General features: G+C 38.8%; 2 protein-coding genes across 7 annotated transcripts in view; one reads left to right on the top strand and one right to left on the bottom strand.

Annotated features, from left to right (window-relative positions):
• kcnab2a (potassium voltage-gated channel subfamily A regulatory beta subunit 2a) overlaps nucleotides 1–7,198 on the top strand; it is a 78,029-nt gene extending 70,831 nt beyond the window's left edge. For all 4 annotated transcript variants that reach the window (XM_058054288.1, XM_058054286.1, XM_058054287.1 and 1 more), the window contains 3 exons: nucleotides 697–817; nucleotides 3,515–3,603; nucleotides 5,927–7,198. In XM_058054288.1, the coding sequence (XP_057910271.1) occupies nucleotides 697–817; nucleotides 3,515–3,603; nucleotides 5,927–6,016 (300 nt within the window). In that variant the 3' untranslated portion in view covers nucleotides 6,017–7,198. The remainder of the gene's footprint in view (nucleotides 1–696; nucleotides 818–3,514; nucleotides 3,604–5,926) is intronic.
• Nucleotides 7,199–8,397: 1,199 nt separating this feature from the next.
• The window catches only part of megf6b (multiple EGF-like-domains 6b), a 59,479-nt gene continuing 50,513 nt past the window's right edge, over nucleotides 8,398–17,363 (bottom strand). For all 3 annotated transcript variants that reach the window (XM_058054283.1, XM_058054282.1, XM_058054284.1), the window contains 19 exons: nucleotides 17,186–17,317; nucleotides 16,160–16,288; nucleotides 15,941–16,072; nucleotides 15,718–15,846; nucleotides 15,511–15,639; nucleotides 15,230–15,355; nucleotides 15,031–15,159; nucleotides 14,598–14,726; nucleotides 14,382–14,510; nucleotides 12,847–12,975; nucleotides 12,604–12,735; nucleotides 12,408–12,536; nucleotides 12,200–12,331; nucleotides 11,650–11,778; nucleotides 11,419–11,547; nucleotides 10,309–10,437; nucleotides 10,066–10,194; nucleotides 9,669–9,797; nucleotides 8,398–8,859 (listed from right to left, as the gene is read on the bottom strand). In XM_058054283.1, coding sequence (XP_057910266.1) covers nucleotides 8,795–8,859; nucleotides 9,669–9,797; nucleotides 10,066–10,194; nucleotides 10,309–10,437; nucleotides 11,419–11,547; nucleotides 11,650–11,778; nucleotides 12,200–12,331; nucleotides 12,408–12,536; nucleotides 12,604–12,735; nucleotides 12,847–12,975; nucleotides 14,382–14,510; nucleotides 14,598–14,726; nucleotides 15,031–15,159; nucleotides 15,230–15,355; nucleotides 15,511–15,639; nucleotides 15,718–15,846; nucleotides 15,941–16,072; nucleotides 16,160–16,288; nucleotides 17,186–17,317 — 2,396 coding nt within the window. In that variant the 3' untranslated portion in view covers nucleotides 8,398–8,794. The remainder of the gene's footprint in view (nucleotides 8,860–9,668; nucleotides 9,798–10,065; nucleotides 10,195–10,308; nucleotides 10,438–11,418; nucleotides 11,548–11,649; nucleotides 11,779–12,199; nucleotides 12,332–12,407; nucleotides 12,537–12,603; nucleotides 12,736–12,846; nucleotides 12,976–14,381; nucleotides 14,511–14,597; nucleotides 14,727–15,030; nucleotides 15,160–15,229; nucleotides 15,356–15,510; nucleotides 15,640–15,717; nucleotides 15,847–15,940; nucleotides 16,073–16,159; nucleotides 16,289–17,185; nucleotides 17,318–17,363) is intronic.

The raw sequence follows: 17,363 nt of genomic DNA, 5'->3' as shown, positions 1-17,363 counted from the left end.
GACATGGTATTAACAGGAAAAGCTTGGTTAAAAAAAATAACAGCAAAAAGAAAAAAACAACAACAAAAGCACTTAATATTAGTAGAAAACATTTGTTCTTACTCATATGCTTGTCACAGATGCTGGTGTTTTTTTTTCTTTATATATACACAATGTCTTGCCATATCTACATGGGTTGGTTTACAGACTGTAAAAGTGGTCATTCTTTGGTTTTTCAGTATGCAGCCCTCCATGGAAAATGTTTGGATACCCATGGGTTAGGGTTTCTAGTTAGAGTTTGATGCAAAAGTTAGGGTTTGAATGTTGGATTTGGGGTTTAATGCTGGGATTAGTGTTTGAAGCTTGGGCTAGGGTCTAAAGTTGGTGTCTGATGCTAGGGTCCAAGGTCTAATGCTGTGGTTAGGGTTCCAAATTAGGGTTTGTAAATAGTACGGTCATAAACTGAGGGTTTGGTGTTGAAACTAGAGGTCTGAGTTAGGATTCCTTGTTGGGATAGCAGGGTTAAGCTTACAGCGTTAATTAAAAATAGAGGATGACTTTATAGAATATATATTAGAAAAGCATTAAGATCATATTCAGGGAGTGTAGGGAGGAGACAGAGTCACATGTTTAAAAACAGGCCCTGGTGACACAGGAGGCGTGGCGGCCGCAGTGTGAGCAGGGCGGTGTTTTTGAGCAGGTGTGCTGTGTTTTCAGGGTTACCAGTGGTTGAAGGACAAGATCTTGAGCGAGGAGGGTCGGCGTCAGCAGGCGAAGTTGAAAGAGCTGCAGGCGATCGCGGAGCGGCTGGGCTGCACTCTGCCCCAACTCGCCATCGGTACGCAGATGCATTCTGCCGCTCTCTCTCTTTCTGTCTGTCTGTCCGTCCCCCTGGCTCGGATGGGGCCCGGGATGACGTCTTGTGTCCATGTCCATGTTGTCCTCTGTGTGCTTGGGTGATAATTTGAAGAGATGTTACGTCATCATTGTGTCATCAGAAGTAATAATTGACATCTGAACATGGGCCAAACACGGTGTTTGGACATCTTTTCACAATTTGGTAAGGATTTTTTGGGGGGGGGAAGTGTCTAACAAGACTACTCATATAATTATCATATGGCAGTAATGTGATTACTGAGGGTAGCTTGGTGTAAATAAATTCCCCACATTAGATTTCATCATTTAAATGTATTTTATTCGAGGTGAATGTTTTATGGTACATCCATACAAGCATAGGATGCCCAGTGGGTTACACTGTGGTCATCTACAACTGTGCATTTCTAGCTGTTTAATTTGAGACTTTGAGCCTACTTTCACACTGCAGGGTATGACACACAATTTACAATTTTTTGTGTAGTGCGAATGCGACATAATATGAACGCAAAGCGTCTGAAAAGCGCAACATCGCTCAAATTTCCCTGTGTTTACGCAAGTAAACAGTAAACATTGCTGCAGTGTGTGCGCGAGTGAGGTGTGATACTATTGATTTCATTTCCAACCCAATATTGGATTAGATGTAGACTGGTATTGGTGATACCGATCAGATTCTATGTCCAAATTCAAATCATAGCATAAAGAATACAAGACATTATAGTCATTTATTGATGTATTTTAAACCCTTGAATATATTAAGGTAGTGAGGTGATTTACAGTATTAAGCTAAGAAAAAAAAAGTACACACAGAAGAACTTTGTCTATATTAGTGAGTACCTTTATCAAAGTTTTGCATGATAAACCAGGCCTTTTCATGACTGCCTATATCAGTGAGTATCTTTTACCGTATTTTCTGGACTATAAGTCGCTCCAGAGTATAAGTCGCATAAGGCCAAATATGCATAATTAGGAAAAAAAAACATACATAAGTCGCATTTTTTGCGGGTAATTTATTTTACAAATTACTTGACCAAAACAGACAGTAAGTCCTCTTGGAAGGCAAGTTCTAACATTAATAATAATAATAAGGCATATAATAGAGAACAGGCTATAATTGTGTAAGATATGCAAACATAATGGTTATTCAGCTACACGAAACATAAACAGAAAAGATGTCCAGTGTTTATGTAACATAAACAGTTTTTTCATTTATAAGTCGCTCTGGAGTATAAGTCCCAGGAACAGCCAACCTATGAAAAAAGTGCAACTTATAGTCCGGAAAATATGGTAAGTCTTGATAAGCACGTATAGGTCGAATATCTGCAACCTGACCGTTCATACAGTTGCATCGCATACATATAAGATTTATATCCACATACAAATGAGGCCTGAGTTGCATTTAAAAAAATCTGAATTGTGCTGTTCACACTGACATGGACAAATCAGATACAGGTACATATGGGCAAAGAAATCCGAATTGACCTGCAGTGTGAAAATAGCCAAAGTAACATTATCTGAAGCTGATTCCTGTGGATGAATGATCTCCAATATTCCACTAAATACATGTAAATCAGAATGTAGTAAATATGAACATACATGCATCAACCTGAGTCATATTGATACACAGAAATGCGAGAATGTGCAGAAGAAAAAAAATAGAAAGAAAAATCAAAACAGACACTCTCCTGTGAGGGCCAGTGTGGGATTTCCCTTCTCTTATCTCGGCACAGATTTTAGTCCTGGCAGTAAAGACAGCGTTATAGATTATCTTTCACGGCACATTAACACATGCCCTCGTCTCTCCCAATTACCATAAATCCACTGGGCGCTTCTTAGGGGGCCCAAACATGCTGCGATTTATGCCCAACCAGGTAATGATCTCCATCATTGACATTCTGCTATTGAATATAAACGGCTTACATTGACTTCCTGCATGGCCCTGCTGCTTGGAGCAGCACCCTTAGGTGCTTCTCTGCTTGTCTTCGACATAATGAAACTAGCATTTCAGTGCCATCTACCCGAAGCACTCGTGTACAATCCCCACTTAGTTTTGATGCAACAGAAAAACTGTCAGTTGAATATAATCCAACCCTGAATGATTCTAAAGTCAAACAATTCCATGTTCATAGGTTTTTCGAAAATAAGTGAAATCTGCGAAGTAGTCAACTAGATTTGTTTACAGTTATTATGATCAAGCTACTAGGTTGGACACAAAAAAAATCTTATATTACTCACGCAAAAGTCATTCCTGGCGCCGATCGCCTGTAGTGTTTTTATATCCCTGTTAAAACATATTGCTCCTGTCATTGTATTTTCCTCACACAGTTAGCTTTCTTCTGTTTCTTCTATTGTTTATGAGTGGCTAACAAGCAGCACACAAAGTTAGCTAGTTTGGTACCTGTTATGATGCTATACCCCCGCCACCCTAATGAGGATAAGCGGCATAGAAAATGGATGGATGGATACTATAAGGATGAAAACATGGCTCTGTTTTTGTGATCGGTCATTGTTTCAGTATTTTGATTTGAGCATCGATTTTATAGCATGAAGATCTGTTATGGGAAGCGTTGATATTCCAGTATTTATCTGCACATCACTACTGAAAAAAATATTTCCTGCATTTTGCATGCTTATCTGTGTGTATCTCAATGGTCCCCTGCAGCGTGGTGTCTACGTAACGAAGGGGTGAGCTCCGTCCTTTTAGGGGCGTCCAACACCGACCAGCTGATGGAGAACATAGGAGCCATTCAGGTGAGCTGTTGGAAAAAAGTAGCATCTAAAGTCGATGTCCAGCAGGCGTGTGATGCTCCTCTCCTGAGAACATGCTAGCCTCTTGGCCAGTTTGCTGCTTCACGCTTGGGTGCTCTACTGTAGCAGCTTAATAAGGTCAGCGCAGGATCAGTTACCGGGGAGGGGAAGGGGGTTGTGGGGGCTGGGGGAGGGGGGGCTTAAGGGCACTTCCTACACTTCCTGCTGATAAGATGCACCCTCTGAATGTGGTTGTCTGGGCTGGAGGGGTGCACATCCTCCTCATTATGTCTGCCTCGTACCAAATAATATTCAAACTGCGTGTGCGCCTCCGTCTCCCTGAGTACATTTCATATTTCCCCATTTTCAAATGTTACGCTCACATTACCCGAGGGCATCTCTCTCTGCAGTTTTCTTTGGAAGCAGGAATTTCAAATAAGTGATCCTTGAAATAGACACACTGTCCCTCCTCCATGGAGAACATGAATGTCGCTGCTCATTTTAGCTTTTCCATGTTGCTTTATATTTTAAACAAAAAAAATTATTTTTATATTTTAGTAATAAATGTACTTGATCACAAATATTTGCTTTTAACTAATATAGATGTGTATATTTTTAGATATAATTTTTTTGGTCCAACATGTCCATTAATCTCTAATTTTGAATGAACACTGTCTCTTTTCTGTTGTAGCCAGTGTGTTTTTGTCATCCCTGGGGGGGGGGGGTGTCAAACGATGGTCGATGTTTCAGGAAAAACATGATGTTGCAAAAATCCAAATATGACATTTTTTTATGCCCATTTAGTTTGGTCGTGTTAAACTTCCCCGGTTCTGTGCCACCACTGGAAACTTGTGCATGACATGTTTTGCACTTTGCTATAACATCTTTTCTGACTTTAACTTTAAATATAATACTACATGGTTAACGGTTGGCTAAACATGCTAGCACACACTATCACATGCTGACGTAGACAGTGGAATGGAATGCACATGTCAAAGTGCCAATATCTGAGATTTTAGATGCTGGCTGATATAATTCAATACTTTTTGTATGCTGAGATCGGACAAATAATAAGAGCTTGCTTCTTCATGCATTTGCATAATTGGAATTCATGGAAAAAGATACAGAAAATGTTTGAAAGCATACATTGTAATGGTCTAGTACAGGGGTTCCAATACAGGGCCCACTTGAAAATCGAAAAAAAAAATGCCCGCAACCCACTTTTCTCCTATAAACAGTACATAGACAAAATGCTACATTCTCAGAATGTATTATTATTATGATTATGATTAATATGATTAATATGATTAATATTATTAATATGATTAATATTATTAATATTATTAATATTATTAATATTATTAATATTATTAATATTAAGATTCAAGATTTAAATGAAAGCAGGGGGATAAAGGAAGCCCAAACTTTTAATCTAATTAATTTTCATACATTTCACAACTGCATCCAAGACTGGCATGATGACCAGAGAGCTACGTTCCAATCATAAACTGTATAAGGTTCCTAAAATATTGTGATAGGTCAATAACACTCAATAGGTTATTACTTAGGCCTATAAATATTTGTTTTGAATCATGCAATAAATATGTTATAATACAAATAATTTTAAAAATATGCAAAAATGAATCATATTTTCAATGACCTCTCATGGCCCATCTGCAGTACCAACACGGCCCACCAGGGGGCCTTTGGGAATCACTGCTTTAGTATTTATAGACATTTATATTTATTATTTATATTAATGACAACCTAACGTTTACTTTTAGTAAGGAATATTTGTTTGCTGAAATACAATAGTTTATTCACGATTCAGCATTGACAACCGGTTTAAAAAATATATTTTTTAAGTGTTTTTTCTCAGCAGAAAACACCTCATTTACTGCAAGTGGGTAATTCTTTATGAATACTTGATAATACAGCTAAAAAGTACATCATACATTACGTACGTTTAAGTGTTAGAAAGGCCAACATTTGCCTTTATGTGCTACTGATAATGGTTTTTTCAAGTGTTGAGATTCCGCACTTTATTCGGCGGTCTGTGAACACACCATAGTTGTGTGCTGAGAAGGAAAAGTGATAGTTTGAACTTTCTCAGAAAGACGGTAAATGCTGTGTTAGTGGTGATTAGCTATTAGGGTGGGGTTATAATAAACAGAACAGTCCCTTTTATTGCAAATGTTGATGCAAAATCTGACTTCAAGCCAGCATGAGGCTTTGGAAGGGGGGGGGAATATCTGGGAAACTAAACTAAACTAAACCAGGATGTTAAACGGAGTATTTTCCTCATCCTGGTCTTCTGCATCCTCAGGTCCTTCCCAAGCTGTCGTCGTCCATCACCCACGAGGTGGACAGCATCTTGGGCAACAAGCCGTACAGTAAAAAGGATTACCGCTCTTAACGCCCGCAAGCCCGCCATGGCAGCGCGTCCCGCCTTATTGCCTGATCCTAAATTTGCTTGAGCTTCTACCGAGCGAGACCCCGGCGCATGAGTGTGGTCGCACCAAAAGGCCACCAGGGGGGCTCCTCACTCACACTTCAATGGATAAGAGGGGGGGGGTAGTCCATTAAAGGAAGGCAGCGATTCACTTAGCAAAGTGTGCAGAGAGGTTTGCGCTCCTACTTCAAATCATAGAATACTACTTTTTTTTTTTTTTTTTTTTTAAGAATGAAGAAGAAGAAAATAAAAAGCACACGCTTTCTCGCCTGTCAGGTTTAGTTTCTCCACCACTCGGAGCAAGTGGATTCCATACGTCATACATGACGACCAACACGTGTCATCGCCATGCGGGTGTGTTTCTTGGACATTGTGTTGTGTTTGTGTCGTTTTTGTCTGGCCCCCTCTCCCCCGACCCCCCAGTTCCACCCACCTCCCCGGTGGTGGGCTTCAACAATCAGCACTTTAGTAATGGTGGGTGTGTCGGGGCTACGTTTAGCCACTGGAATAATAACCTAATCTCACAGATGTTGCACTATCGTAGACGAAGATCATCCCCTCTCATCATCATCACGTCGTCCATCATGTTATTTTTTTTTCTTTCCATTTTTCAGTTTGTTGATCGATACTCCTGCTGCCAAAGCATACTGATTATTACTTTTTTTTGAGCTAGCTAAAGGAAGCGGCCATCTTTGATCTTTGCACCAGGAGCATGCCGTCACTTTAAAATTGTGATTGGCTAAAGGAAGCGCCGTCTTAGCCCTTGTGGTGAAATGATCAGATTTTGCAGATTTTTTTTTTTTTTTTGCCTGAGTTTGTCCCACAAAACTACAGAATATTCAGATCGGGTTCAAACTTGTAACGTTAATAACGATACCTGAGACGGCCGCGTCTTCTCCTTTTGATGAAATTCAAACATTTCTTCTTCTTTGGTAAAAATGATTTAAAATGTTACTGGTATGTGGAGGATGTCTGCTAGGACACATTGTGATCCTTTTTTTTTTTTTGTAAGTTGTGATTGATTCCTGGTGTAAACAAGCTGGTTACTATGGCAACAATCTTTGCCAGGGAGGCGTTTCTTGTACCCGCTTTGTGGCAGCAGCTCAGGGAAGCGAGCGAGAGCTCTTCGTTTTATTTTTCCAATAACTCCTACTTGTGTGTGTGTGTGTGTGTGTTGAAGTGTTCTTGTTTTTCTCATGCTGTGTGGTACATTTAGCCTGGAATGAATTCATTTCACCAAATTAGACACCTAGGTGACATTTTTTGGATGTCTGGAGCCAAAGATTCCTCTCCTCCGTGTTAAAAAAAAAAAAAAACCCTGCAAAGATTCTAGATGGCATCTGGAGGCTTGTTCAGTCTGACGTGATCCATATTCTAATTACCGGACCATGCTAGTCAACACATACTATAATGTGTGAAGTACATTGATGCTGTAATGCGAGGAGGCGTGTCTGTTATTCATATTTGCATATGGCTTCCTTGTTTGGCATGAAGGCACAAGTGAGTGTCAGCATGGAGTCAAAATGCCTACAAAGTCAGCCAGCTGTTGATTTTATGCAGAAAAACAAAGAGGAACGTATTAAGTCATCATGCTATGTGTGCGCGGAGTAGTTTGTTGTGAAAACTCGTTGTAGAAAAAGAAAAAGTGCTTAAAAATGGAAGCATCTTGTGTCCTAAAGGAGAGATCATTTGCGTTCCCATCAAAGATCCTCCATGCACAACAACAGTACAGTATATCACTCTATATCACCCTTTAAGAAGTCCTAGTTTCATCCTCGTCGTCGCTGCTGTAGGAGTGGAACATGACTGGCGGAGTACAAAGTTCTAAAGAGAATATATTTTTTATCTTTTAGCCTTTTCTTCATCAAATCAATAAGGTTTGATGACCACTTAGTCTTGTCTATATGCTGTGTTGGAGACATGCCCAAGAACATAGAGAGAAGAGTCAAAGATCTCATGTAAATATGAAGACCTTTGTATATATTATACATATTCCAGTTGTCATCGCCTATGCCTTTTACTTTTTAGTCCAGTTTCTTTTTAAACGTTCTTTTGCAGGCGTTGCTAACTGCACTGTGCTTGAATCTCAACTCTAGACAGGATGTACAGCTTCATCTCCATTAAAGAAAATGACCAATGGCAAAACCAAAAGCAGGCCTCGTTGTCATTTTGTCACACTTATGCTTTGAAAATAAAACCATAATACACTGACAATAAAGTAGGAAATAGAATTATGAAAATAGTCTTAATTTTCCACAAAAAGTGTTTCTTTAAAATTAAAAATACGTATTTTAAAAAGTCTAAATTTGACATTTTTCATTTAATTGTGATTTTAAATGAACTATATTCAAAATATTGCACATTTATTATCATAATTGTGTTGTTTCTTCTTAGTGTGGTCCTCATACATAATATGAACAAAAACAAAAGCAGTCAGCTGTCCAAAAAAAACATTTAACATTTTTGACTGATTTAGTGTGGGAGCGTTAGAAAACTGCAAACATGGCTGCATCGCATTTCAGTACAAAACCAAATATTCTATATACATAGGCAAATATTTCACATTAAATACCAACGTGCAGCGTGGAAGAGTTTGTCTGCCGCTGCGATGTCCCACTTTGGACTTAAAGAAGATTCATCATTCAGTTTGTGTCTCAAAGTGGAATCTCAGTCTTTTTTTTCCTCCACATGGAATTCCACATCCATCCAGCTTTGACTGTATCCTCCCACCAGGTGGGGGCGCTACAAGGTGTTGTCCGGTGTGGCGGTTCCTCGGCCGTTCTCCATCGGGAGGCGTGGAGGTCCACCTGAGGAGATGCACAAAGGCGTAAGGAAATGCAGTACGCCTTTCCTGCACTGTAAACCCGAATGTTCAAAGTACTTAAATAAATGAAGTTATGCATACTCAAAGTTCTTAAAAAAGTTCTAATAACTTACTTATGTCAAGTTCATTTAACACTTTAAGTACTTTTAACTAATGTGTTTTGATTAAATTGAACTATAGCTATATTATGTAAGATTAACTTACAAATTTCCCCACTGAGGGACGAATAAAGGCATATCTTAATCTTAAAGACATACATACAACTTAAGACTGTAAATCCGATTGCGCAAAATAATTAACTTAAAAAAAAGTTCTACTTATAAATGTTGATTGCCAGTTGCATTATCTGTTTTTTCTGTTTATTTAACTTGTAATTTTTGATTAATATGAACTTTTTGCAGATTTGTGTAACCTACTTAAAAGAATTTGTAGTTACTTATGAAAAAAAGTATCAAAGATGAATAAATCAAACCAACAATCACTTAAGAATAAATCCATTACATCAGATGAATTTGTACTGTGTAGGTTACACTTTCTTCCTATGGAAAGACTTGAAATGAGAACAAAAATGAAAGAATAGAGAATGCGAAAAAGAAAGCTATTTCTCTCTTCATCACAAAATTTAAAAAGTAAATCCAATATCAACTCCAAATATTAAAGCTCTGATATGCTCAAATGTTTGAGTTTATGAACTAAAAAAAAGTGGCAACTGATTGCCTCACTTTTTTGGAGTTCTGCTAACTTATTTGGGTTTACATTGTGGTAACAAGACGACATTGAGGTTGTCTGTACCTTCCTGACAGTAGAGGCCGATCCAGCCGTGCGGGCAGCTGCATCGTCCGTTGCGTCGGTCGCAGTCTGCATCGTTCTTGCACTCGCAACTCTGCGTGCAGTCGGGGCCAAAGTGACCCACTCTGCAGTCTGACACAGAACAACAAGGAAGTTAGACTGGACACTGGACACACAACATACACTTACAATCTAAATCTATATTTATGTTTTTGTTATGTACTTATTATATTCATTGTAGTTTCTGTAGTACATTAAAAGTAATGTTTTTCTGTTTTATAGCTTAATAAAAATACACGGTATGTGAATATTAGTAAAATATGTAGTTACATCAAAGATCATACATTAAGATTAATAAATTATTTTAATTAATAATTAAAGTGGAAAAGGCTCCACTCACCAATGTCACATCTGTGTCCGGTGTGTCCTGCAGGACAGAGACATCTTCCCGTCACAGGATCACACGGAGCGTTGACGTCACAGTCGCACACTTTAGCGCAGCCTTGACCATACCTGCCTTGTTCACACACTAAAACGCCAAAAAACATAACATCAGCCACAAGGGGGCGGCATGAAGGTCGTGAGGTCAGTATCAGACCTTCGTGAGGGGTGCTCACGAAGGTCCGTTTGTGCTGAGACTCACCTCTTTGGCACCGAGCACCGTGACGTCCGGCGGGACACACACACTGACCGGATGCTGCATGACAGGAAGCTCCGTATTCACAGTCGCACTGCCGCTGACACAGGGGGCCATAGAGACCGGGGGGGCACGCTGAAGATGATGCATTATGAAAATTTTATTAGTGGCCTCTGCTCTGATGGGCATAGTCCATATTATTCAATGTAATTGTCAAGATAAATAATGACACTTTTAAATACAAATGAATATTACTGTATGCTTTTTGGAAACATGTTTTCCTTACATTCACATTTATTTATTAAAAAAATATTATTTTACATGATTAAAAACAATACAAATATTGTAAAGGCTTCCTTCCTTATAAAGTCCTTAACTTAAGTCCATAACTGATACTCTCTGTAGTAAAGTCATATAACTGTTTGCATATTATGAGTTATTTTTTTTATTTATTTAAAAAAAATATTATTTTACATTATTAAAAAACAATACAAATATTGTAAAGGCTTCCTTCCTTATAAAGTCCTTAACTTAAGTCCATAACTGATACTCTCTGTAGTATTTAACTTCAGTCAACTACTGGACTTAAATATAAATAAAATACAAATTGTTTTTTACTTAATATATTTTCTTAAATAAAATATACCTCTATTATTGTAATGAATTATAATACAATTAGTAGTTACATTTATTTAGTAACATTATTTGTTTTGAAAAAATGTTTGTTACATTTTATTTTTAATACATCTGTTCTATGTGTTATATATGGAATATAATATAGTTTTTATGATCTATATATATAAAATTATAATTAATATATAATTGACAAATATAATATAATAACAACTGCATATGTCATAAATATAAATATATAATAAAATCTAAAAAAATTATAATTAAGCACCACAAAATTTGAATGAACCATCCATCCATAATAATAATATCATTATTAATAATTATTATGGTTATTATTTTTGTTATTTTTATTACTATTGTTACTGTTGTTAGTTATTATATTATGATCATTATTATTATTATTATTATCATTATTATTGTTATAAGGCCTCTCCCCAGTAAACCAAACCAATTCGAACCATTCCAAAAGTGTATTCTCACCATGCTCACACGTATGTCCATAGTATCCTGGACCACAGCGACACGTCCCGCTCGCTTTGTCACATGTCCCATTGTTTTCACACTTGCATGTCAGCTGACAGTTGGCGCCAAATTTACCCGCCGGGCATCCTGGGACGTAAAGAGAGGATATTAAAAAAAAATCAATGGTGTGACTTTTTGTGGGCTTCATAAAAAAAAAAAAAAAAGATGCTGCGGGGTGAGCGTGCTCACCCGTGTCGCAGTGTGGGCCGGTCCATCCGAGGCCGCAGGTGCAGTTGCCGCTCACCGGGTGGCACACGGCGCCGTTACTACAGTTACAACGCCGTAAGCAGTCGGAGCCGAACCAGCCTGGAGGACAGCCTGAAGGGACACATCTTTGAGTGTTGGAACATTTTACTTAGCTGACTTCTTTTTACGCTTGATTGACAGTTAAGAATTCTAAAATGGGGCTTTGAATAGAGAATAAAAGTTTGATGATGGCGACAGTTTCATCCTATTTGGATGATGACTTATAGCTTTGAAAAATTGAAGTTCCAGCTAAATATTCAGAGAAAATATGAACAAATGTTAATTTGGCTTTTTTTGTGATATGATATGAGTGATTAAAGAGAGAAAGCTACTTCTTGCCCTCTCTCCATGACGTAGCATCTCCAAAGGTAAGTAGTTTTACTTTATTTTTGTTTTATTTAGTTCTGTTAATGCAGTGGTTAGTGCATTTGTCGGAATGGTAAATGTTACTTGAACAGATGATCTGCCTTTCCTGTCCTTCATGACCACTCACTTTGTGTACAGTATTCCCCTCTTCGTCCAGGCTTGCACACGCAGCGACCGGTCACCGGGTCGTTCCGAACCCCTCCGTCCCCACACCGAGCCACTTGCGTACAGTCCACTCCGTAGCGCCCGTCAGGACACGCTGCCACCAGAAAAACACATCATATGAATCACGTCACATGTCGTCTTTTGCTTGACGTTCAGGTCACATGACTCACTGATGTTGCAGCGAGCGCCAATGAATCCTGCAGGACATTTACAAGCGCCTGTGGAGGAGACGCACACGCCCCCGTTGGCACACTGACACTCCCTCTCGCAGTTTGGACCGTAACGACCCGCTCCACATGCTGAAGAATTAAAAATGAATGTTAAATTTAGCAGTGCTTATTTGCTGATATTTCCCGTGTTACCTACTTTGGTCACATTCCGGTCCTTGGAAACCTGGGGCGCAGTAGCACAATCCAGACACTGGGTGGCAGAGCTGGTTGGTCTCAGAGCACTGACACACTTGATTGCAGTTTGGCCCAAACGTTCCTGGAAGGCAAACTGAGAGGGAAAAGTGACTTTGTAGTGTAGCCACCAGGGGGAGTCGAGCATCCAGTATCAGCTACTACTAGTTAGTACTGGTTACTGATCATCTCTTGGTTACTAGCTTACTTCGTTCACAGCCGCTACCAGTGAGGCCTGCAGGACAGCCGCACTCTCCGGTCACGTGGTGACAAGACGTATCCGTGGCACAATTGCAGCGCCGCATGCAGCCTGGCCCAAAGGAACCTGGCAAACATGCTGGAAGACAACACAAATACATTTCATTCAACGTCACCTAAGCTGTAGTGGGATTTAAAGCTGATGTCATTTTTTTGGTGGGGTGCCCAAATTTAGGCACCTGCCAACCTTTCTTTAAATAAGTATTGCATTATTTCTGTAAATCATATCAACTTCTTTTCATTTCTCATCCATCAATGTGTTGGTCTGCTATATGAGATATTTAACTGAAATGGCTGATCCAACAACCAGTGATTTTATCTGGAAAATTATGAGGGGTGCCCAAACTTTTTCATATCACTGTATAATTCATTGATTGATTAATTGCAAAAAAAGAGCAGAAAAACAGATACATTTTAAAAATATGTAGTAAATGCTAAAGAAATGGGTTTTTTTCATTTTTAAGATGCATGTTAAAAAAATATTTCAAAATATTTTGATTTACCTTCAAAGATATATTCTGTAATATAAACATATTTATAATCGTTTCAACATATTTTAAAATATTGTGCAAATATATGCAGACATTTATAAAATGTAAATAATACAAAATATCAAGTATTGTTAGTATATTATATTTTTATTGTTTATTATTATTATTTTTATTATTATTATTAATAGTAATATAAAACATGACCATTTCAAAAATGTAGAAAAACATTTACATATTTTTAAACACACAACATATTTTAAAACACAGAAAGACATGTAGATATATTTAAAATAATATTTTTGTAAAATGTAAATACAAAATGTAAAGTATTGTTATTATATTATATTTGTATTGTTAATTATTATTACTATTATTATTATTAATAGTAATATAAAACATGACCATTTCAAAAATGTAGAAAAACATTTACATATTTTTAAACACATAACATACTTTAAAACAGAGAAAGACATGTTGATATATTTAAAATAATATTTTTATAAAATGTAAATAATACAAAATAACAAGTATTGTTATTATATTATATTTTTATAGTTGATTATTATTTTTATTATTATTATTAATAGTAATATAAAACATGACCATTTTAAAAATGTAGATTAACATTTACATATTTTTAAACACAACATATTTTAAAATACAGAAAGACATGTAGATATATTTAAAACAATATTTTTAAAATGTAGCAAAAACTGTTTTAAAATATTTACATGTATGTAACAGAATAAAATTTAAAATTGTGAAAAAATGCATATTGCATATACTGGTACTTAAATATATTTTTAGATAATAAAACATTTTATTTAAATATATTATTAAAATTGTCCTAAAATGTAAATGCAAATTAAAATACAGATTTATAATATTTAAAAAGTATGTAAAAAAGTTTAGATACGAGTATTTTTCCAAATAATAGTATAAAAATGTTAAATTAACATAAACATGAGCAATGTTGGGATGTTGGAGTTCCGACCTTTGTCACAGTATTTTCCTCTCCATCCAGGGGGGCACCGACACTCTCCAGTGACATGGTGGCATGGCGCCCCGTGCCCACAGTGACACCTCTCCTTGCAGTGGGCTCCAAACGTGCCAGGCTCACAAGCTGCCATGCGGAACAAATACCAGTGATCGCTCATAACCTGGCGTCGGGTTACCGTTTTAAGATGTTTCGCCAGTTCAAACTCCTCACCTTCCTGGCAGCGTTCCCCCCTCCAACCAAGACTGCAGCTGCACCGTCCGGTCTGTCTGTCACACTGGCCGCCGTTTTCACACTCACACTCATGTTGGCAGTCGGCCCCAAAATGTCCCGCCAGGCACTCTGTAGACCAAAACACACAAGCCACCGAGTCAAGGTACCTTTCAAAATGTTAGTGATTTATAAATGTATCGAGCTGTGTGGAAGTCAAACGTGTGAAGGAGGAAACACAGTGAAACAATCAGCTGAGTCAGATAGAGACCAGACCAAAATCTGGTTCTGATCTTCTGGTCCGAAGGCTGGATGTGTTGGATCTCACCAGTTCATTGAGTGAATCGGTGCGGATTACATCCAAACACCCGAACCTAACACAGCAATAAAGCCCAAACCCGTCCAAGAGTGGTTTTAACTTTTGGACTCGTCTCACCCAGCTCACAGGCGGTTCCGGTCCAGCCGCTGGAACAGGAACACTTCCCGCTGGCTTTATCGCAGGCCGCTCCGTTCCGACACAGGCAGCGGTGCAGACAACCGACTCCGTAGAAGCCTGCAGGGCATTCTGGGAAGAAAATGCTGAGCTAGTATTTACCTGTCAGGTGTTAGTTGTCACTTTGCAGATGGACGCTCACCTTCTGTGCAGTTGGCGCCGTTCCAGCCCGCCGTGCACATACAAAGACCGCTAGCCGGGTGGCAGACACCGTTACGACAAGAGCAGGTTTGGTTGCAGCCGTCGCCATAGAAACCGCTCGGGCACGCTGCCATGAGAGGATATTTAATAGCGTGACCTTCGAGTGAACTTGGAAATTACACTTAAATAGCAGGTGGAAACATCAGATGGACTTTTGTCGCTAATCAGGACACTCACTATGCTTTGAAAAATATATTTTCATATACTTATACTACTACCCACTTTGGTTGCAGAATGGTCCGGTCCACCCTCGAGGACAGGAGCAAACCCCGCTGACCGGGTCACAGCGGCCTCCATTATGACACAAGCACTTCTTCTGACAGTCCATTCCGAAGAATCCCTGAGGACACGCTGAGACATAAATCATATTTAGATACTTATATATATACTTTGAATACTTAAACTGCACTGGAAGAATTGGAATCTCACGCTTTTCGCAGAATGTTCCGGTCCATCCCACCAGGCAGGTACAAGCACCGCTTACATGGTCGCATAAGGCCTGATTATCACATTGGCAACGATGTCGACAACCGAGACCGAACATACCTGCTGGACACTCTGAAGATATAATAATAGTTGATTAGTCTTATGACTTAAAGGCAACATGTAGTGAGTCGTTCATTGAACATAATGATTCAGAAGCATCACGTACTGTGATGACAGTGTGCTCCAGTGTACCCGGCCTCACAGTTGCATCGGCCCGTCACAGCATCACAGCTTCCGTCTCCGTTTTGACAGCGACAGCTCTCAACACAGTCCGTCCCCCAGCGGCCTGTGTTGCATGCTGGGACGCCATTGTGTTTAAAAAATCAGCGGCATTATGAGTCCTGTGCGGATCGAACGACATAATCTGTAGTGTGTAGTGTGTTACCTTTCTTGCAGTTGTGACCCGTCCAGCCAGGTGAGCAGGTACATCGACCGCTCACTGTGTCACAACGGGCGTTGTTCTCGCACATGCACTTCATCTGGCAACCTTGGCCGAAACGTCCACTTGGACATGCTGCATAAGGGACGAAGATGAAGACTTAGCATCGTATCGTTTGACTTGGATGGTAATATTAAGGGCAGGGGACATAGGACATAACACTCTCCAATGTTTGATGCTGTGTTCATGTGTATACTGTAAACAAATTAATATGGAAAAATGTAGTTTCACCTTAAAAAATGCCTTGTTAAATATATAATTTTTAATATTATAAATATATTTTATACTTCATGCATGTACATATGTCGGTATAATCAATTCTATATTTTTACTCTGGCTGCACGGTGGACAAGTGGTTAGCGCGCAGGCCTCACAGCCAGGAGACCTGAGATATTTAACTGAAATGGCTGATCTAACAACCAGTGATTTTATCTGGAAAGTTATCAGGGGTGCCCAAACTTTTTTATATTATATACAATATTATAAATATTGTGCAAATATATGCAGACATATTTATAAAATGTAAATAATACAAAATAAATTATTATTATTATTATTATTAAACATGACCATTTCAAAAATTTAGAAAAACGCACATGCACTTCATCTGGCAAGCTAGGCCGAAGCGTCCACTTGGACATGCTGCATGAGGGACAAGTTCAATTCCACCCTCGGCCATCTCTGTGTGGAGTTTGCATGTTCTCCCCGTGCATGCGTGGGTTTTCTCCGGGTACTCCGGTTTCCTCCCACATTCCAAAAACATGCTAGGTTAATTGGCGACTCCAAATTGTCCATAGGTATGAATGTGAGTGTGAATGGTTGTTTGTCTATATGTGCCCTGTGATTGGCTGGTGACCAGTCCAGGGTGTACCCCGCCCCTCGCTCGAGGACAGCTGGGATAGGCTCCAGCACCCCCCGCGACCCTCGTGAGGATAAGTGGTAGAAAATGAATGAATGAATATTTTTACTCACAGTTCTGACAGAGTGTTCCCATGAATCCGGGTGGGCAGTTACATGAGCCATTGTGTTTATCACACACGCCTCCATTGTCACAAAGTGGACATCTTCCTGAGCAGGCCATGCCCCAAAAACCTTCTGGACACACTGTAGCAAATACATTATTTATTATTATTGTTACAGTACGTATGTG

This window comes from Doryrhamphus excisus, chromosome 18 (genome assembly GCF_030265055.1).
Source record: "Doryrhamphus excisus isolate RoL2022-K1 chromosome 18, RoL_Dexc_1.0, whole genome shotgun sequence".
Taxonomy (NCBI): Eukaryota; Metazoa; Chordata; class Actinopteri; order Syngnathiformes; family Syngnathidae; genus Doryrhamphus; species Doryrhamphus excisus.
This window is presented reverse-complemented; position numbering and strand designations above follow the sequence as displayed.